At 47.6% G+C, this 22,272-nt stretch overlaps 1 protein-coding gene across 2 annotated transcripts in view; it reads left to right on the forward strand.

Moving 5' to 3' along the window:
- Positions 1-9,463: 9,463 nt before the first annotated feature.
- Positions 9,464-22,272, forward strand: part of DENND5B (DENN domain containing 5B) — a 138,384-nt gene continuing 125,575 nt past the window's right edge. The window contains exon 1 of one of the 2 annotated variants that reach the window (XM_084764852.1): positions 9,464-9,908. In XM_084764852.1, the coding sequence (XP_084620978.1) occupies positions 9,773-9,908 (136 nt within the window). In that variant the 5' untranslated portion in view covers positions 9,464-9,772. The remainder of the gene's footprint in view (positions 9,909-22,272) is intronic. The other variant, XM_084764851.1, reaches the window with a different exon arrangement.

A 22,272-nucleotide genomic window follows, 5' to 3' on the forward strand; every position in this document is an offset into this window, starting at 1 on the left:
GCTCAGGGCCACAGCCCACCCCGCTGCCCTTGCTACAGTGCCACAGCCCACCCCGCTGCCCTTGCTCAGGGCCACAGCCCACCCCGCTGCCCTTGCTCAGGGCCACAGCCCACCCCGCTGCCCTTGCTCAGGGCCACAGCCCACCCCGCTGCCCTTGCTACAGTGCCACAGCCCACCCCGCTGCCCTTGCTCAGGGCCACAGCCCACCCCGCTGCCCTTGCTCAGGGCCACAGCCCACCCCGCTGCCCTTGCTACAGTGCCACAGCCCACCCCGCTGCCCTTGCTACAGTGCCGCAGCCCACCCCTCTGCCCTTGCTCAGTGCCACAGCCCACCCCTCTGCCCTTGCTCAGTGCCACAGCCCACCCCGCTGCCTTTGCTCAGTGCCACAGCCCACCCCGCTGCCCTTGCTCTATGGTTTTCATCCTTTACACAATGCAGTTTCCCCTCAGGGATCTGTTTCAGTCCGGAACTAACCACTTTCTTGAGGTCAGAAAATAAAGCTTTCATTTTAAGCTTCTGTGTCTGAAGTGAGTTTTCCTGGCTTCCACCCTGAACCCAACAGTTGCTTGGGCACAGAGGTGTGCTCTTTAATCCCAAGACTTAAGAGGGAGAAGCAAGCAAATCTCCATGTGTTCAAGGCCAGCTGGTCTACACAGTGAGTTACAGGACAGCTAAGGCTATATACTGAGACCTATAGCTGCCTCCATGGCCCTATGGCAGCCAGGGTCTGTGCTGATGGTCATGGCCTGTGTTAACCAGCAAAGGCCATCCAGGCTGCTGCCTGAGAACATGGTGATGTTCGGGGGGCCAAACTGCCACAAGGGACCAAACTGATCTGAGTGGCCTGAGCTACTACCTGAAGCCATGGTGACATCCTGGCCCAGGCCGCAGCTAAAGGCCATGTCTGGGTCCGTAGTCCTGCTATAGCTGGGGTCTGTTTCAATATCCATGACCCAAGTTACCTCCAAAGGCCATGTGCATGTCCCTGGTCTGGTCTGCCATCTGAGGTCATGTTGATATATGAGCACTGTGCTGAGCTGCCCTGCCCCTCACCTGGGCAGCATGGGCGAGCTGGCCCTGCTGGTGTTGGTGCTAGAGAGCTGGCCCTGCCCCTCAATGGCTGTGGCACTCAGGAAATCAGGCCCCCTGAACTGCAAAGTAGAGCCTGCTCCAAAGGGCATGAGCATGGGAGAACCGAGCTGTGTCAAAGAGGGAGAGCTGGCCCTAATGGCACAGGCACAGGATAGCTGCCAGGCTGACCAGCTCAGCCACCACCCAGGCCCAGATCCAGGGCTTTGAGTTACCCCACCCCAACATCCACCCCATCTGTGAGTTTGTGACAGGGCCAGTCGTACAGATCTAAAGCTGCAGGAACTCCATGGCACAGGGCAACAACAGGGTCTTTGAGAGGAGTCCCAGTGAGGATCCAGTATTGATGGCGTAGCAGAAGCCAGAGGCCTGGAAGCAAAGAAATGACCCATTGCAATGAACGTTCCCATGTAAAGCTGTGTGGACAAAAAGGTGGTACTGTGTGACTCACCATGACACACAGCAGCTTCCATGGTGAGGTTTTGTTTGTTTGTTTTGTTTTGTGATGGAGGTTTTGATAACAGATATAAAGGGATGCGGAGACTAGTGGGATTGGGGTACATGATGTGAAATTCACAAAGAATCAATAAAACATTTTTAAAAATGAGGCCTTTTCTAGATGTGGATCCAGAGGATGGGGCTTTTAACATGGAGGTTAAAGCCTGCCTAGAAGTAAACTAAGGCAAATAAACACCCTGGAAGTTCTGCAGTTTCAAGCCTAATTCAATAAAGGAATTGCAGCTGAGCTGCTAAGCTTAGAATTGCCAAATATTGAATTGATTATAGCTGAAGAGCACAAGGGTCTGTGCTTTGTGTTTAGTCTGGATCTGTGCTGTTCCCTGAGGAAGCTGAGGAGTGAATTTAGTGAATCGATTGCCCGAAAGAGCAAAGAGCAATCGTTCTTAGCCTCTGGAAATCCTTGGCTGTGCAAGTTGGGTAGAAAACCAGTCTAGTTTTTGTGGCAGTTTGTATTCCAGACTGGCCTGGGACCTTGCTGTGCAGCTGAGGATGACTTTGAGGTTTTTCTGCTGGCTCTGTTTTGTTTTGTCTGTTTGAGACAGGATCTCACTATGCAGTACTATCTGACTTGCTAATCAATATAGATCAGGCTGGCCTTGAACTTGTGCTCATTGCCTCTGCTTCCCAAGCTCTGAGATTACCGGCAGGGCATGGACCATTCCCAGTTTATGTAGAGCTGGCAATCAAACCCAGCATTTGTGCATGCCAGACAAATACTCTACCAACACAGCTATATCCCCAACTCTTGAGAGGAAAACTTAACTGTTATGCTCTGAATGATATGTCCTCCTAAAATTCTTTTTTTTTTTTGTCTTTTTTTGTCATTCCTCAATTTTATTTTTTTCCTTTATTAATTTATTCTTGTTACATCTCAATGGTTATTAAAATTCTTTTTTTATAAAGAGTTTATTTATTTTGTGTATATGAGTGCTCTGTCTGCATGTACGCCTGCAAAGAAGGCATCAGATTTTATTATAGATGGTTGTGAGCCATCATGTGGCTGCTGGGAATTGAACTCAGGACCTCAGGAAGAGCAGACAGTGCTCCTAACTGCTGAGCCATCCCTCCAGCCCCGCTCCTAAAATTCTTATGTTGGCACCTACCCTCAAGGTGATGACATTGAGGAGGTGAGCCTGTTGGGAAGTCATTAGGTCATGAGAGTGGACTCTTTCTCTTTTTGGAGGGACAATACCATGTCGCCTGCTCTAAACTTGCTTTGTAGTCAAGGACTCTCCTCCCCCTCTCACTTCCCAGATATTATAATTACAGAAGGATGACACCATGCCCTGGCAAGGTAGACTCCTTCTGAGAGGGATGAGGCTGTCTCTTACCCCATGTGAGAACACACCAGAAAGGCATAGCACGGCAATAGAGAACAGCCCTCACCAGACAGAATGTTCCAGGTCCTATCTCCAGGCTGTGAGGAATAACTCTGTTGCTTATAAGCCATAAGGTATACAGTACTTTGTTATTGTAGCTGAAACAGACTAACAGTTAATAATAATAATAACTTAAAATAATTATATAAGACTAAACAGGGTGACTAGTTACAGACATTTCTGAACTCAGAGTGGGAGACAATAGGCAAGTGAACTTTCTGTGATCTTAAAGAATCATTAAAAGCTGGTTGGTAGCAGGGCATAGAGACTCATACCTGCAATCCTAGCCCTTGGAAAGCTGAGGCAGGAGGATTGTTGCCCACTGGGACTGGGCAGATATTAATCCTTTAAGCTATCTTGTCCTAGTCCCAAGTCAAAATCTCCATAACTACTTGCACACGTTTTCCATTTGGGCTGCTTCTCTCTTTCAAGCCAATGCTCAGAGCAAGCTGCCCCCAGCCATGTGCTTCTAGTTCACCTAACGCCTGGCCTGGGCCTTCTTTCTCTTCTCTCCGGGTCCTTCTCTGACCCCCAGAAGCCCTGGAGCCTAGGCTCCGCCTACCTCTCTCGTGCCCAGCCCAGGTGTAGGCAACTTTATTTGCCAATCAGGGACAATTTGGGAGGCAAGGGTTACACTGTGTCATTTTGGATATGTGAGAATTTGCTCATAAGGATCTTGGAGAGCGAGGGATTAACATTTGAATACAAAGTAGCTCCAGATCAACTCCAACAAAGTGAGACCCTGTTTCAACAAATGCACACCTGTTGTCTCAACAGTGTGCGAGGCTAAGGAAGGGGGTTGGCTTGAGCACAGGCTTCAAGGCTATCTTCCTTGGCAAAGTAGCCAAGTGTATTTCAAAATGTCAAAGTCAGGGTGTCTGTAAGGCTGTTACCTGCCTTAGGCACGTCCAATGAATGCCTCAAGCCAGGCCCAGTGCCCTCTCTTCCTGCTGCTTATAGATCAAGATGTAGAGCTCTCAGATACCTCTCTGGCACCACGCCTGCCTGCACACAGCTGTGCTTCCTGCCTGTGTCGATAACGGACTAAACCTCTGAACTGTAAGCCAGCGCAATTACATGTTTTCCTTTATAAGCGTTGCCTTAGTCATGACGTCTCCTCACAGCACTAGAACAGTGTGTAAAACAGAAGTTGCTGCCAGGGGTGGGGGCTTGCTGCGACAGGCCTGACCATGCTTTTGTTTAGGGGAATGTGGACTTTGGGATTTTGCATTAGAAAAGCAGTTAAACACTGAAGTGGGTCCTAATGGTCCATCCTAATAGGAACATGGAAGGCAGTGGTGCTGAGAGTGATTTGAGCTGTGGGGTCCAGCTCAAGAGGTTTCACAGGAGAATATTAGCATGTGGCCTAGAGATTGTTCTCCTGATATTTTGGTGAAGAATGTGACTGTTTTCTGCCTGTGTCCAAAAAATCTGCCTGAGGCTAAGATGAAGTTTTAGATTAACGGTGTTGGGAGAGGAGATTTCAAAGCAGCCTAGTACTGACTGTGTTGCTTGGTTATTAGTGGCCACTCTTATGCAGATCTATAATTAAAGGAAGCAAGATGAGCAAGAAACATACAAAATATACAGTTTGAGGAGAAAAGGGACAGCAGGAAATGGAGTGGAGTGTTCTTGTGAGAAAGGAGACAACCAGATTAAACAAAGGCCTGATGCTAACTGGAATAAAGAGAGTGCTGACCTCAGGCCAAGACCCCACCCAGCTAAACTTCCAACTAGTGGAAAGGAATTAAAAATGTAGGGCCTGGGGTGGTGGTGCATGTCCGTAATCTCAGCAGTCAGGAGACAGAGCAGGCAGATTTGTGAGCTCAGGGTCAGCCTGGTATACAGAACAAGTTCCAGGACAGCCACACTTTGGCAGTAAAGGAAACAGAAATCTGGTTTAAAAAAATAATAAAAGCATTTGAACAAGGCAGTGATGGTTCAGCCCAAGCAAGCACCACAACCTCGCAGCTTTGGCCATGTGGTTCTGGTTTTAGAGTCAAAGATACAAGGGGCTGCAGAATCTCCCTCTATGGCTAAGGAAAACTGCGAAGCCAAGGTGTGTCAGGGGTGTCCCTGCATGGAGGCCATTGTGTGAGGCTGTGAAGGTGAAGCCTGGATTGCCTTGGAGATGCCAAAATGTTGGAGATGCCAGAATTATGCGATTACCCACCAAGGAGAGCTGGTAACAGGGAGTGAGTGGAACCAGCCCATGAGAGAAACGTGTTGCAGTCAACAAAGCTGAAAGGAGGTGGCGATCTGAAGATCATTTTGCCACTGACATGGAGATGCCGAGTTTAGAGTTCGCCCAGCTGGTTTTTGGTCTTGCTTTGGTCCAGTGTTTCCTCACTCTGCTCCCTTTCCTCCCTTTGGGAATTGTAATATATGTGTGTGTGTGTGTGTGTGTGTGTGTGTGTGTGTGTGTGTACATTCTGTGTTGGAGTATGGTCTGGTGCTTTGCCCCTCAAGATTCTCAGTGCAGACTGTCATGTACCCCAAATATTGCTGTTTAGCCTTGTCTCCCTGTTTGACTAATAAAGAAAGCTGATACCTGGGCAGGGCTGGAGGAAGGTAGGCGTGGTAAATGTTCCCAGGCTTCTGAGACAGAGAGGATCTTGGGAAGGAAAAGCAGATGGGTACCAGAGGAGGAAGGAGAAGGAGAATGGCCACGGGATAGGAACCAGCCACGTGGGCCCAGAGGAGGAACTCTGAAGTTGTGCAAAGAAAGACATTACCCAGATGGGAAGCTTAGCAAGTATTTTGGGATATGGATGGGAAGGTAGCCCAAACAGAAATTATTAGAAGCAGATGGCATGGGATAGAGGCTAGGATATGACGGAAGGTAGCATGACTGTCTGCCATGCTCCAGGTGATATGGCTATTCTAAAATATACCATGTGTTTGTGTCTTTATTGAGAAAGCAGGTTAAATAATACTGCCATAATAATTATAAGCCTAATAATAATAATTTATTAGTCCATACCATTAAACTAACAGCAACAATTCTGTATGGTGGAAGTCTGTGATCTGCTTTTTTATTCTGATTTTATAGGGGGTTACAGTTAAAGAGATTACTATGAGGCTGGAGAGATGGCTCAGAGGTTAAGAGTACTGGCTGCTCTTCCAGAGGACCTGGGTTCAATTCCCAGCACCCACGTGTTGGCTCACAGCCATCTATGATGTGATCTAATGCCCTCTTCTGGAGTGCAAGTGTACATGCAAGCAGAGCACTGTATATATAATAAATCAATAAATTTGAGATGGGGGGGCATATTACCATTAGTCTCAGAAGAGACATTGGACTTTTAACCAGTGTTGAGGCTGTGATAGACACCGAGAACTTCTGAGGTTGGGCTGAACGCATCTGTGCTTTATGACATGGTTAAGGGGAATGCGGTGGTTTGAATAAGTACGGGCGTAGATTTGAATGCTTAGTCACGAGGGAGCGGCATTATTAGGAGGTATGGCCTTGTTGGGGGAAATTCATCACTGGGGATGGGCTTTACAGTTTCAAATGCTTAAGCTAAATTCAGTCTCTCTCTTCCTGCTGCCTGCAGGTCCAAATGCAAAACTCTCAGCTCCCTCTCTCCAGCACTGTCTGCCAGCTGCCACGCTTCTCACTATAATGATAATGGACCAAACCTAGAGAGATCCCATCTCAAAAGAGAAACTGTGGGCTAGAGAGGCAGCTCAGTGTTGCTCTTCCAGAGGTCCTGGCTTGACTCCTAACACCATGATCAGGCACTTCACACCTGGCTGTAACTCCAGCCCCAGGGGATCGGATGCCTTCTGGGCACTGCAAACACATGGCATACATACATACACATGAGTAAATAACACAGATTTAATTGTATTGGTTAGCAGGCAAGATAGCTCAGTAGATGGGGCACTTGTCAAACTTGAAGACCTAAGTTCAGTCCCCAGAAGCCACATAGTAGAAAGACAGACTGACCCTTGAAAATGGCTTGCTTTTTATATTGCTGAGTTGTATGAGTTCTTTAATAAAAGTCTATAATAATAAAAACATGTAATATATTTTATGTATAAATATATAATATATTGTAATATATAGATGGCCAACATTTTAACATCTCTCCAACTGAAAATACTTAATAATAGTAGCCGTATATAATATAGAAAATAATTTGAATGAAGTTTTAAGTCAGCTGCCATACCACCAAACTTTTATTGGCATAAATTGTAAACTATAATGTTTACACATGGCTCATTTACAATGCTACAGAATGGCTCATGGGGGAAGACACCTGCTGCCAAGTCTGACAACGGTGGATTCCTACAAATGGTCCTCTTATCTCCACACTCATGGCTACACACACACACACACACCTCACAAAACAAACAGAAATATAAAAAACTAAATAATGAGGCACAGTGTTTTCCAAATAGCCTTTATTGTGATAAGATTTTCCTAGAAAGCCAAAATCTTGGCGTAAGAAAATGTCGCTCCAGAGTCCCTTGTGGAAACTGGAACTGCAACAGCTTGGCATGCTTTATGCTAATTAGAGGTTAAAGCTGACATTACTGACGCCGCTGAAGTTTTTCCCTTTAGATAGCAATTGTACAAGAGCAGCAACAGAATGGAAGGCACTGTTCTCACATAGCCCTGGCTGTCCTGGAACTCACTCTGGACCAGCTTGGGCTCGAACTCACAGAAATTCACCTGAGTGTTGGGATTAAAGGTACATGGGCGCGTGCACACGCGCGCGTGCGCACACACACACACACACACACACACACACACACGGCCCTTGAGGGAGAAACTGTCTTTAGTTGTGTAATTACCAACAAACTGCCCATGCTCCTATAATAACAGTTCACCCACTCTCCTTAAGCAACTCTATGAAACTCACAGATCAGAAAATGATTCAGCAGGTAAGGAGATGCGCACGCGCACATACACACACCACACACACACACACACACACACACTCATGTTGTTTTTCAAAAACTTTAAATGTAAACAGAAGAACTCATTAGATCATCAAAAAGTTAAAGACATGAAATGTAGAAAAAGGACTAATTGTGGAAAGAAAGGGCAGCAGAGGGAGTAAGGGCAGGGGGACAAGGGAGGGTAACAAAAGCCTACGATCAAAATATGTACATGAAGCTGGGCTGTGGTGACAAACGGCTTTATTATTTATTTATTTTTGTTTTGTTTTGCCTCCCAAGTGCTGGGATTAAAGGTGTGCGCCACCACCGGCCGACAAACTCGGGAGGCAAAGGCAGGCGGATCTCTCTGAGTTTGAGGCCAGCCTGGTCTACAAAGTGAGTCCACGACGGCCAACGCTACACAGAGAAACCCTGCCTCAGAAAAACAAAACAAAATCCAAAGCCAAAAAAAAGTACATGTATGAAAATGTCATAATTAAATCCAATATTCTATATATTATATGCTAATAAAAACAAAAGACTAGAGCCGGGCGTGGTGGCACACGCCTTTAATCCCAGCACTCGGGAGGCAGAGGCAGGTGGATCGCTGTGAGTTCGAGGCCAGCCTGGTCTACAAAGCGGGTCCAGGACAGCCAAGGCTACACAGAGAAACCCTGTCTCGAAAAACCAAAAAACAAACAAACAAAACAAAACAACAAAAAAAACCCCAAAAGACTAAATCGTTAGTGCTTACAAGTTTATAAATCAGTTACCGCTCAAATGAACAAAAAGTGGTGTGTTTCTTGGCTGTATTTGTTCGACTAGCTTAGAATCTAACATTCTGCAAGAAGCCATCAATAAAAATAGGACCACACATTCGGTAAAATATTTTTGTATGTACCTTGTGTAACAGCAACAGTATTCCCAGTAGCACCAACCTCCTGCTACCTACACCCCCATGCTTTCATTCACTCAAATATAAATGGCAGGCCAAGTGGTACCAGGGCTCTACAGACCTGGAAAGACAATGAGCCAAGAAGTGCAACTACCTCCCTCTCCAAGAATAACCCACCCAAGATGGTAAAAGAGGTCATTATAGAAGCTAAGTGTCAGTTACCAGGTTGTTATTTACCGTTCCTCCCCCTAGATCTCCCCCACCCCGTGTGTGTGTGTGTGTGTGTGTGTGTGTGTGTGTGTGTTGAGATGAGGCCTCACTAGGTAGCCTCCTGCCTCAGCCTCAAGCGTGGTGGAATTATAGATGTGAGTCACCACGTCGTCCCGCCAGGGACTAGGATCTTAAAATGGTTTAAGCATCTGTGTGCCAGTTTAAAAAGACGGTCCAGGCGGGCGTTGCGGGAAATGACCTCAGCCTGCTGCGTCCTTTCTCCAGGGCTGCGTTATTGTTTAGGTTGGGTTGGGCGACATCCTCCCTGGAAGACAAGGACTCCGCTCTGCGGCTCGCGCTCTGACCGGCGGGTGCGGGCTGCCTCACTATCACCGCCAGCGCGCACGCGATCCCTCCGAACGCTCCGGTGCGCGCCCGGCCGCGCGCCCACCGAGCCCCCCCCACCCGCCCCCACGCGCGCTCCCGTCGGCCCGCGGGCTCCAGACGCTGCGCTCGGGCGGGCCTCCCTCGCGGACACTCCCCCTCCGCGCCCCTCCCCCGCCGCGGCGGCATCCCTCCCGCCCGCCCGCCCGCGAGCCCGAGCCGCTTCCCCGGTACCAGCGTCCAGGAGGAGCCCCGCTGCGGCGGCTGCGCGGCCATGGGCGCGCCGGGGTCGCCCTAGGGTCGGCGCGGAGCCCGCAGCGCGAGCGAGCGGCGCGGTGGCCTGCTCCTCCTCCTCCTCCGCGAACCCCAGCGACGGCCGCACGGGCCGGCGGTCAGCACCGCGGGATGAGCGGCGGCGGCGGCGGCGGCGGCGGCTCGGGCCCGGGCTCGGGGTCCTCCCCAGCCGCCTGCCGCTTCGCGCACTACTTCGTGCTGTGCGGGATCGATGCGGACAGCGGGCTGGAGCCCGACGAGCTGGCGGGTAAGACCGGGCTGGCTGCGGGCGGAGGCGCCGGGGAGACAAGACAAAAAGTCGGCCGCCGCGGCAGCCGCGCTCGGGCGAGATTCGGGCACTCGTGTGTGTGTGTGTGTGTTTAGGGGGTCGATGTAATGACATTGTTGTTAATTCCGCGCTCGGGCTGAGCCCGCGGGCGACGGGTTCGCGTAACCGGCGCGGGCCGCCCCCAGGGCCGGCCGGACACCTCCGCTGCTCGCCCGCGGCTCGTGGCGCGCGCGACCCGGCGGTGCGATGGATGGTGGTTCGCGAAGTTTGGCCCCGGCTCCGTGAAGGGGTCGGGACCGCTCGCGCGGGAGGCCTAACGGGATCGGATCGACCCCGCCGCCGTCGGTCGGCGCCACCCCCACCCCCCACCCCGGTTGTGCGACGACGAGCGAGTCACCCTTTGGAACCCCGTGCATTTGTCAGTGCCGGTGCCGCGAGCGAGCCAGCGAGGACCTTTGGACGCTCGGGCTGCGGCCTGATGCTTTGTTGATAACCTTCCCTCCACCCCCGGTCGGTGCCTGAGTTGACGTAGTTGGGCGATCCTCCCCGCGAAGGGCGCACCGTGAGCCGCCGCCGCCGCCGAGGTGTCACCGGAGGCGCGTGGCCCCCCTTTGACTGGTGTGGTGACGCACTGCGGGACTGAGCTGGGGAGCCTACTCTGGGAACCCGGGCAGTTGAAGGATAATAGAGGCGGGCGGGGAATGGTGAAGTGTAGACGGCAGGCCTGGAGAAATCACCGACAGACCAGATTTTTCACTCTGCTTTCCTCTGTGGGATCGCAATCGTGGTTTTTTTTTTAAGGGTGAGACACGTGACACCTACCAACCACCTGAACTTTATCTGTGTCAGTGCTAAACACTTAGGTCATACATAGCCTTTCAGGACAGCTTCTTTGGAACGTAGCCTCCCTCATTGATTGCACCGGTATAGCTTTTTTCTCTCTTCCTTCGAGGAGACAACTGGGAAGAATGCATTAAATAATAAATGATAGTAAACAAAACTGCTCAGCCTTTAAAAACACAGTCCCACATCATAGTGAGCATCTTTTTTAATAAGGCAGCTTCACAGCAAAATGTTTTCAACAAAAACTTAAGCATGGTTTTAATTTTTGTAGAAAGAGGAATGATAGAATACCAAGTTTTTCTGTATGTGTAATTATGTAATCATACTGTTTCTTCAGCTGAGATTTCACGGGCCTGTTAAGAATGGCATTGGAGAGGCACATGAAGTGGGGGACTGCGGAGTGATTTTGGAAAAAGAATTCTCTTGGGCTTGTAAAAGAATTATCTTCCGAGGATCCCTTCTCCAACCGACTAGCATCTCTTGGAGGCCTTCTATGCCAGCTGACTGATGACAGAAAAAAGCCTGTATTTGCCCTTGTCTCTTTGACTACTAACACCAGAACAGCAGCCTTTAAAAAGTGTGTTCTGGGACTCTTCAACGCAATGCAAATAGCACATCACATTTTATTTTAATGTGATTTAAATGTTTTGTCTTCATTGCGTTTTCTTTTTGTAACAGCTGGACTCAGGTTGCGGTCTCAGTACTTACCAGGCTGGGGCAAGAGAATTGGTACGATTTGGGGCCCAGTCTGGGCTACAGAGTGAGACCCCATTTCAAAAACAACAGAAGGTGGGGGAGGTGGGAGGAACAGAGACCAGAGAAGAACCAGCTGTAAACTTTCTAGAAGTGACGAAATACACACATAGATCTTGTGCGTTTGTGTTACTTTGTGTATGACCTGGGCATGGTGAGAAGGTGTGCGTGCAGCAGAGGGCAGCCTTGGGGATCAGCTCTCACGGGCCACTCACATGGGCTCCAGCAGGTGGACTCGGGTCTCTAGGCTTGTGCAGCACGTGCTCTTACCCACTAAGCCATCTTGCAAACCCTTTAGTGCATCGTTTTGTTTTTTGGTTTTTGGAGACAGGGTTTCTCTGTGTAGCCTTGTCTGTCCTGGACTCACTTTGTAGACCAGGATGGCCTCAAACTCACAGCGATCCACCTGCCTCTGACTTCCGAGTGCTGGGACTTAGTGCATTTTTAAAAGGTAGATGCATAGATAGAGATTTTAAATGTGTGTGTGTGTGTATATACACCTATGTGCTGCTACACAAACGCGCAAATGCCAGCAGAGGCCAGAAGAGCATGTTGGATCCCCTGGAGCTGTAGTTACGGCGGTTGTGAGGCACCTGACGTTGGTTCTGGGAACTAAACTCATGTCCTTTAAAAGAGCATCAAATGCTCTCAACATCTGAGCCATCTCTCCAGCCCCCTTTGATATGAGTTTTTTAAATTTATTTTTGTGTGTGTATGGGTGTGTGCTTGTTTGCTGTGGCATGAGAGAGAGGTCAAATGACACCTTTGAGATAAGTTCTCTCCTACTATGTAGGACCCAGGGTTGGACTCAGGTCATCAAATATGGTAGCAGGTGTCCTTACTTGTTGAGCCATTTCTCCAGTCTCTTTTATATATTTGTCAGGACATAGATTGTGTTTTCTCTTTTTTGCAGTAAATGTAATCCTTTGGCCTTTCTGCTCACAGTATTTGGAATGCTCAGATGATAATTTATTTTTGCTTGATTTTGATTTTGGTTATTCAGTCATTGAACAAATGGTTTGTTGTTGTTGTTGTTGTTTTGAGACAGGGTTCTTTGTGTAGCCTTGGCTGTCCTAGACTTGCATTATAGACCAGACTGGCCTCGAACTCAACAGTGATCTGCCTGCCTCTGCCTCTGGGGTGCTGGGATTAAGGGGTGCACCACCATGTCCAGCTGAGCAAATGGGTTTTTAAAGGCTCCGTGAAGATGTTAATAAGAAGCACAGGGAACATCTGCAAAGAAAAAAAAATCCCCTTCCATATTGAAGCCTACATTCTAGTGTAAACAAATAATGAAGGCAGATCCAGATTTTCTTCCTTTCCTTTTTTCCTCCTCTAGTACTAGAAATTAAACATAGAGACTCCTACATACTAGGTGCTGAACTGCATCCCTACTTCTTCAAACATTTTGTTTTCAGTCAGTGTCTCATTAAGATACCCACACTGGCCTGACACCTGTGTGCTTCAGGAAGGCCCTGAACTTGAGAGCCTTCTGCCGTAGTCTCCACAGTAGCTGAGACGGTAGGCTTTCCACAACAGATCCAAAATCATCATGACATACGAGGAAAAATGAGGCAGGGAAATGGGATCAGAGTTGCTGTAACTTTCTGCTGATGTGGGGGCTACACCCTAGACATGCAGTGGCCTGTGCTCTACCCACTCGGGTGCATCATGGAGAAAGTGACATGGGAACACAGCCTTGAAGGAGATGGAGAGCAAGAGGTATGGACTGGCTGTGTCAGTGGTTCCTCAACCGGTGGATCTAGACCCCTTTGTGGTGTCAGGCGACCCTTTCATAGGGGAGCACCTACAGACTAACTGCATAACTGATATCTATGACTCATAACAGTAGCAAAATTACAGTTATGAAGTCCTGGTCATGTAGTGGTTGAGGTCATGTAGGACTGTAGGACCATGGGTAACTCTACTAAGGGAGGTGGAGAGCTGCTCACTGGTCCAGGAAGAGCATTGCAGGCAGAACAAGCCCTAAGACACAGTGACGAGTTTATGCAGGCGACAGCTGGAGGCCAGTGTGGATAGGAGATTCACTAGGAGAAACACTGCAGGGCTTCAAAGACGTTGCTTCGTACTTGGGGTCGGGAAGACGCTGACAGGATTTTTAACAGAATACTTGTGTCATCTGACACACCTTCTGAAAGGGTCAGTGTCTGCCACAAGACAGCTCAGCTGCAGTGCTGCTTGCTGCAAGGCTGACAACTTGAGTTCTATCTCTGAGACTCCCACACGTGTGTGTGCCTGCCCTAGAGCACATGCACCACATACACACAATAAATACGTGTAATAGAACTTAAAGTATTATGATTGTTTTATGTGGTTCACTGTTTGCCTGCATGTATATCTGTATCACATGGTGCCTGGTACCCAGGGAGACCAGAAAAGGACACTGGATCTCCTGTAACTGGGATTATAGATGTCATGAGCTGCCATATAGGTGCTGGGAATTGAGTCATGGTCCTTTGGAAAAGAGCCACTGCTTTTAACCACTGAACCACCTCTCCAGCCTCAATAAGCAAAAAATAAAAAATAAAATAAAAAGATGATTGTGACTGCCAGGCTATCGATGTGAGGGAAACAGTGGACACAGGAAACTAGTGCCAGGCCAGGGTTCTGCTATGAAATTGTTTTTGTTTATTTGTTGCCCCAACATGTCCTTGTACTCTGTTATTTATTCAGCATGGAGAAATAGCCTACGGCCGGAGGAAACTAGAGTTGACGCACAGAGTTCTTCAGCGTTTGCACATGTGACCCTCAGAAGGTCCTGGCAGCTCAGGGGCCTCGGCTCCTCTCGCTGACTTTTCTTTCTTTGTCATAGATAGTTCTGTAGACCAGGCAGGCTTTGAACTGGCTAGTTAGGAGCTACTGGCTTCAAATCCTGGGTGGTTTTGTTGTTGTTGTTGTGACTTGTTTTCTTTGGTTTCATTCTGTGGGATTGAGTTGGAAGCAGACCTGCTTCAGCTTCCCAAGTTCCAGGACTGCAGAAGCGATCCGCCATGCAATTTCCTAGTCCTGCCTTCAAAAATCACCCCTGACCCTGACCCTGACCCTGACCCTGACCCTGACCCTGACCCTGACCCTGACCCTAACCCAGACATCATGAAGCTGCATCTCCTGTTGTTTTTTTATTGTCCTTACTGTATTACCTCCTAGAAAAGAAGGATTCTTGGGCCACAGGGATGCTCAGGAAGGACATGTACTGCCCAGCAGAGGACCAAGTTTCATTCTCAGCACCCTTATTAGGTGGCATGTAACTATCTAATGAGTTAATAATCTTAGCTCTAGTTCCAGGGGATCTGACACACCTGGCTTCTGAGAACACCTGCATTAATACACACACACACACACACACGCTCACACACACACACACACACGCACGCACGCACGCACGCACGCACACACGCACGCACACACACGAAAATAAAAATCTGAAAAAGGATATATTCTCTGCTACTAATATCTCATAGTGAAGGAATTCTTTTACCTTTTCTTTGGTTTACTTTACATGTGTGACTGTATTTGTGCATCACATGCATGTCTGGTGCCTGCAGAAGTTAGAAGAGGGTGTTGTATCATCTGGGACTAGAGACCCTCCATGTTGGTTTTGGGAATCCAACCTGGGTCTTATGCAAGAACACAAGTTCTTAACTGCTGGACCACCTCTTCAGGCACCCCCAGGGGAGTGTGCTGGACCACCTCTTCAGGCACCCCCAGGGGAGTGTGCTGGACCACCTCTTCAGGCAACCTCAGAGGAGTTTTCTAACGACAATCCACGTCCTCCAGGTAAACTTCAGTCCCAGCAGCAACTGGAGTTTCTTGGGGCATAATAATTTATATTTCTACTAGCTTTTTATTTCCCTCCCCCTTCTAGACTTAGCACTAAAAGGGCAAAGGATCGGAATTTTGAAGGCTGGGAGAGGAGAGGAGATGGCGCAGGGGGTGGAGCCAAGCTGTTGCCTTGTGTGCTCCTGCACAGCGCTCCAGCACAGGAAAGCTCCCTTGTCATACGGATTGGACTAGCGTATGAGAATGAAATCTGACTTTCCTAAGAGGAGTCTCAGCACTAGGAGTTTATAGATGGAAGGCGTAGGAATCAGTCAGCTTTTGGCAGATGTTTTATTTTCTAAGCTAATTTTTCTTCACTTTAACTTAACCTTTAAGGAAATTTAGGTGGCTGGGATAACAAGATAACAGGTTTAAAAAAATGCTTCCTATCTCTTGTCTTAAGTGTATTCTTATTCTTAATAAATAAAACTTCATTTGTGTTTCAGTATTCTGGCTCAACTCCAGGAAAACATGCTTTCATACTTGGCTTAACTTTTTGTGCAATTGTTCATAAAAACAATGACTGTGATCTCAGAGTTTATAGAAACATAGACATTTGTACCTCCGAGGTGATTATGTCAAAGCAGGTCACTTGGTTCTTGTCACTCCTGCCAGGACTCGTTTCTCCACAGGCAGCCTTAGCTCCAGCCTTGACAGCTGTGTGTGCAAAGTGAAGAGTCACCTTAGTGAAGCCCCAGTAGGTCTTATTGTGAGTCATTTGAAGCCATCTTGTTCCTGGTGAAATGGGCTGGTGGAAGACAGTGAAAGAGGGTCGTGTGGATAGAAATTGGTAGAAAACAAAGTTAAATACCCACCTGTACTCTACAGATCTCATTTGCTGATACCGGTAACTCCTCTCCTTTTAGCTGGAAGGCAGCAAGCGCAGTTAGAGGCTGACAAATGCTACAGAAATACCCAGACAGATTCCCTAGAGCTAGGATTGCTTGTAATCCTTTTTACTTACTAAGATTTTAAATTAAGTAGTGTGTGTGTTTGTGTATGTGTGTGTGTGTGCGCGTGCGCGCGCATGTGAAAGAGGCGGGGGGCAGGAGGGGGGGAGAGCTCGAGAGAGAGCACTGTATGTATGGCTGTCCGCAGAGACCAGGAGGCATTGAGTTCTCTGGAGCTAGGATTACAGGCAGTTGTGAGGTGACCAGTGCGAGTGCTGGAAACCAAACTTGGGTCCTCCAGAAGAGCAGTAAGTGTTCCTAGCTTTTAAGACATTGTTCTAATGATGACTACTTTTAGCCTGATAAATTTTTACACAACTCTGGGAATATATGTATATAAATAAAATATTTACTGATAAATTATTAAAATTTATTCTAAAAATATTTCTTACATATATATTCTTGGTATATATAAATTTACTATCTACCAAGAATGAAGATACATTTGCGTACTGTGGAACCCTGCTTTTTAGGGTTGAAGTCTGGTGTTTCCAGCCCGCTGAGCTCAGCCCCTTCCTTACTCAACAGGGTTCTCTCCTCAACTCATCTGGGGGCTCCCAGGTCTCCTAAAGAGCATCACACAGCCCTGGGGAAGATTACAGGCCGGAACCTTCCCTGATAGACTCTGTTCAACAGGCACCTGGGGAGTCCTGGAAACACCCACCCTATGCTAAGGGGATCTTAGCCTTCAGCAAATGACCTTTAATCATACCTGGAAGCTCTTCCCCCGACCCATAGGATAATTAAGTACTGCATTTCTCCTCTTATGATAGGACTGTTTTGTTACATGTAGATTAAGTATCCTGGCACCCCTAGCCCCAGCAAATCAGACACATTCACCCTGGAAACCCTTCCCCCTGCCCAAGGTCTGTAAATGTCGCTGGTTCAGGGAATAACCTCTCATGCTCGCACCATCCCTCCCACCATGACCATCTGAGAGCCCCATTTATTCTGGGGAAGAGAGGGCTCCCCTCCTCCCCAGAGAATCACCACTAGACACCGAACTCAGCTACCAATCAAGAAGCTGCCCTGTGAGCTGCTGGACTGCCCTGGGCTTGACTGCCTGTCAGTTTGCCACATGCTTTGAGATCGGTGCTGACCAACAGCAAAGCACCTAGGGGCCTGCATCTCACCAGACTTGCCTTCTGGCTGGCTTTGGGTGTCTGCCACATCCTCTGTGTTAAGCACGTCAGCTTAATGAAGGGCTGTAGCACTGCTGGTATCATCAGGCGTGTGCAGCACTGTGACACTGACTGGAAAGCTCATTCCCACCTTCCCCAATGAGACCAGTACCTTCGCCCAGCGCACTGGGCTCATCTTAACCTGAGTGCTCTAAGCCGCCTGTGCGGAAAAACAGGACCTTTGATCTCGAGGTCCATCTGTTCTTGTCCGAAAGCAAGCAGGAAGCAAGGAGCGCCTGGCCTGGCCTGTCAGTTTGCATAAGCCGGGCCACGGACGGAAGATGAACGACATGATACTACTAAGACAGACGGATGACCTTATCTTTTTGTGTGTAAAGAGTAAAATTTTGGCAGAATATTCGATACTGCAGGAGACAGAATTATCGATGTTATTCTCAGTTGATTGCTATTTTGATTTTATACTTGCCAGTGCTGAGAATACTATTCTGCACGGCAAAAGTACACTAAGAGCCATTTCAGACATTGTAAATTTTGGCTTAATTTTAATCAAGAATTCAGTTCATTCATTTTTTTTTTAAAGTCAGTCTCACTGTGTAGACCAGCTGGCTTGGAACTTGCGAAGCATTTGTTTCCTGAATATTGAGATTAAAGATTTGCTGTGTTATGCTTTTGATCTCACCACTCAGGAAGTATCAGCAGGTAGATGCCTCTCTGAGTTCCAGGCCAGCCAGAGCTACACTGTGAAATTCTGTCTCAAAAAATTAGAAAAAAGGGGAGATAGGGCTTGGACCACCTGGCTATGTCACGATTTTCTAAAATGAGATTTAAATCAGCAACTCAAGTAGCAATTTTAAAAAGATATATTTTTGCCAGGCACAATGGCGTGCACCTGTAATGCCAGCACTCAGGAGGCAGAGGCAGGCGGATCGCTGTGAGTCTAAGGCCAGCCTGGTCTACAAAACAAGTCCAGGACAGCCAAGACTACACAGAGAAACCTTGTCTCAGAAAAAAAACAAAACAAAATATGTGTTTTTGTTTTATGAGTGTGCGCCTGCATGTGTGACTGTGTACCACGTGCACATGTGAGGCCTGTGGAGACTGGAAGAGGGTATCCGACCTCTTGGATCTGGAGTTAGGTGCCTGTGAGCCTCCATGTGCGTGCTGGATACTGAACTTGAGCTCTCTGCAAAAACAGCAAGTGCTATTAATCACTGACTCATCTCTGGTCCCAAGACAACAGTTTTTGGTATTTTTGATTTTGTTTTGTTTTGATTTTTTGAGATGGGGTTTCTCTGTGTAGCTTTGGCTGTCCTGGACTTGCTTTGGAGCCCAGGCTGGCCTTGAACTAACAGTGATCCGCCTTCCTCTGCCTCTTGAGTGCTGAGATTAAAGGTGTGCACCACTACACCCTGCTAAGACAACCGTTTTTAATGCATATATATAGCAGTCTTGACTGGGTCCGAGTGGGCTGAGACACCGTTCACTGGGGTCTGGTGGCGAGACATCTTGTGTTGTCACGTTCAGATCCAAGGCTACAATGGAATTGTATGTTAGACCCAGAAACACTTGGATTCCTTATATATTTGAATTTTTAATTACTTTTTTTTAGTTGTTGCATGCTCATCGTCCATCCTTTTAGTGTTTACCCAGCTTTTGCGAGCCCTCTCTGCACTCTGTTACATGGCTTCTGATAGGGATCCCTGGCCCTAGAGTAACCAAAGATTTCACTGCTTGCTAAAGGAGGCTCAGAGTCGGTTGTAGAGTCTCTTGCACAGTTGCTCAGCCTGTTTATTGAACATTTAAGAAAATTATTTTTGCTCTTGAAATTAAATCTCATTCAAGCAAGAGTAAAAATTAGTTTTCTGAATATGGACGTAAGGCCATTAAATAGACATATCTTGTTGAATCATTAAGGGATAGAGGCCTTGAAATGCAGTGTCTGTTGACATTTATATGCACATTAACTATTTTTGTGCCTTGTGGAGCTGTTTAGAAAAGATCAAGTGACAGCTTTTTCCTGAAAGTCCTTGAAGGAACAACTGAAGCACTAGTGTATGTTTGGGAGGTTATTCAAGTACAAGTGAAAAGTAGTTTTAACTTCGTTGCTCTTTTTTTTTTTTTAAGATTTATTTATTTATTATTATGTATACAGTGCTCTGCCTGCATGTACTCCTGCAGGCCAGAAGAGGGTGCCATATCACATTACAGATGGTTATGAGCCACCATGTAGTTGCTGGGAATTGAACTTAGGACCTTTGTAAGAGCAGGCGGCACTCTTAACCACTGAGCCATCTCTCCAGCCCCCAATTTCCTTGCTCTTAACGATAAAGTCTTAATATTAAAGTTTACCTTGAGCGTTAAAGCATAAGTGGTTGCATTAGTTTTGTAAATCCAGCTGACCAGCCTTTAATGCCTGTGAAATAATGAGCCGTCTACTCTCAAGTGTGGGAGCTGCTTCCTGACCTTTGTCTTCTAACCCTGCTGCCTTGTAATGAGATTATGGGCTGGAGTTCCTCTCCAGTCTGCTCAGGTTACTGCACAACATAAAGCTTTAGGGTTCTAGCCCCTAAAAAGCTGTTTTTAGAATTGAAGAAACAACTCAGATTTAAGTGTATATATGAGTTTTATAAATAATTTTTCTCTAAAAAGTTTTTTCTTTATGTCCAAAATATCTATTTAACTATATTTCCAATGGTAACTTTAATTTGTTTTGTTTTATATGACTTATTCTGTCCTCTTCTTTGTGAATAAAGTGTTCTTAGAAAGTTTCATAAAATAATATTGCTTATTTAGGCAGAAGCTAAAAATGGGAGCTTCCTGGGACCAGGGGCTCAGAGACACTCTGTACTGCTTATTTCCACAGTTGTTGCTGTAGGCGTGGGGAGTAAGCATCTGGACTGGAAGAGTATCATACATGGCCAGCAAGTGGCTTATGGTCAAAGAATATCACTGTTTTAGTCTCCCTGTATAGACGAACAAGTTGTACTTTATCAGGTGTCAAAAATAGAGGAAGAGAAAATAACGGAAGAGAAAGAGATGGAATTGCTAGTATTAGCATGTTAGTTGTTACTGTTAGCTGTTATTAGTAAGTTGCTTTTGGGGAAAAGGGTAAAATAAATGACAGATGTAAGAGCTTGGGCTGATGCCTGATGACCCAAGTTCTGTTCCTTAAGGTTGGACAGTGAGAACCAACTCCATAGAGTTGTCCTCCGGCTGCTATAGGTGTGTCACCACACACAGGCAGCAGGGTTGTCCTCCGGCTGCCACAGGAGCATCACCACACACAGGCAGCAGGGTTGTCCTCCGGCTGCCACAGGAGCGTCACCACACACAGGCAGCAGGGTTGTCCTCCGGCTGCTATAGGTGCGTCACCACACACACGCAGAAGAGTTGCCCTCCCATTGCCACAGGAGCGTCACCACACACACGCAGCAGGGTTGTCCTCCGGCTGCTATAGGTGCGTCACCACACACACGAAGCAGGGTAGTCCTCCGGCTGCTATAGGTGCGTCACCACACACACGCAGCAGGGTTGTCCTCCCATTGCCACAGGTGTGTCACCACACACACGCAGCAGGGTTGTCCTCCCATTGCCACAGGAGCGTCACCACACACACGCAGCAGGGTTGTCCTCCGGCTGCCACAGGTGCGTCACCACACACACGCAGCAGAGTTGTCCTCCGGCTGCTATAGGTGCGTCACCACACACACGCAGCAGGGTTGTCCTCCCATTGCCACAGGAGCGTCACCACACACACGCAGCAGGGTTGTCCTCCGGCTACCACAGGTGTGTCACCACACACACGCAGCAGGGTTGTCCTCCGGCTGCCACAGGTGCGTCACCACACACACGCAGCAGGGTTGTCCTCCGGCTGCTATAGGTGCGTCACCACACACACGAAGCAGGGTAGTCCTCCGGCTGCTATAGGTGCGTCACCACACACACGCAGCAGGGTTGTCCTCCCATTGCCACAGGTGTGTCACCACACACACGCAGCAGGGTTGTCCTCCGGCTGCCACAGGAGCGTCACCACACACACGCAGCAGGGTTGTCCTCCGGCTACCACAGGAGCGTCACCACACACACGCAGCAGGGTTGTCCTCCCATTGCCACAGGAGCGTCACCACACACACGCAGCAGGGTTGTCCTCCGGCTGCCACAGGTGCGTCACCACACACACACAGCAGCAATTATAATAGTAATAAGAGAGTTTCAACCTAGCAGGTGAAGAGCAGTGAACCCCAGGGCCTACATGACAGAAGGAGGGAACTAAGCCGGGTCCCAAAAGTTGTCCTCTGGCTTCTGCAAATGCGTTGTCATTGATACCGTTCCACAAGTCAATAAATGTAATGAGTAGGAAATTTAAAAATAGTGAGAGTTTGAGGATTCTGTGTTGTGTTATCTGAACATTTGTTTGTTTCAGTTATTTATTTATTTAATTTATTAATAAGGTCTTGCATAGCCCACAGTGGCCTCAGAACTCATCGAGTAGCTTAGGAGATGACTTTGAACTCCTGAGCTCCTTGTCTTTCAAGTGCTGGGATTACAGGAGTGTGCATCCATACTCAGTATATGTCGGTGATTTTAATAGAACTCCCTGAGGAGTGTCTGCTTTAAATACCACCTGAAAGAGTTATAAAATGAAGCGTTTAGACTTTAGTTCTCATTGCATTTTCCTACTCTACCATAAGTAAAGATAAATACAATAATTGGTTTGAAATAACAAAGGGCAGTAAGTGCTTTTTTAAAAGGAATTGTGGATTTTCAGTTATAATAATTTGAAACTGGAGTGTATACAAGAATGTTTTAAGGAAA

The sequence above is a fragment of the Acomys minous genome (assembly GCF_964271855.1).
Source record: "Acomys minous genome assembly, chromosome: 17".
Lineage (NCBI taxonomy): Eukaryota > Metazoa > Chordata > Mammalia > Rodentia > Muridae > Acomys > Acomys minous.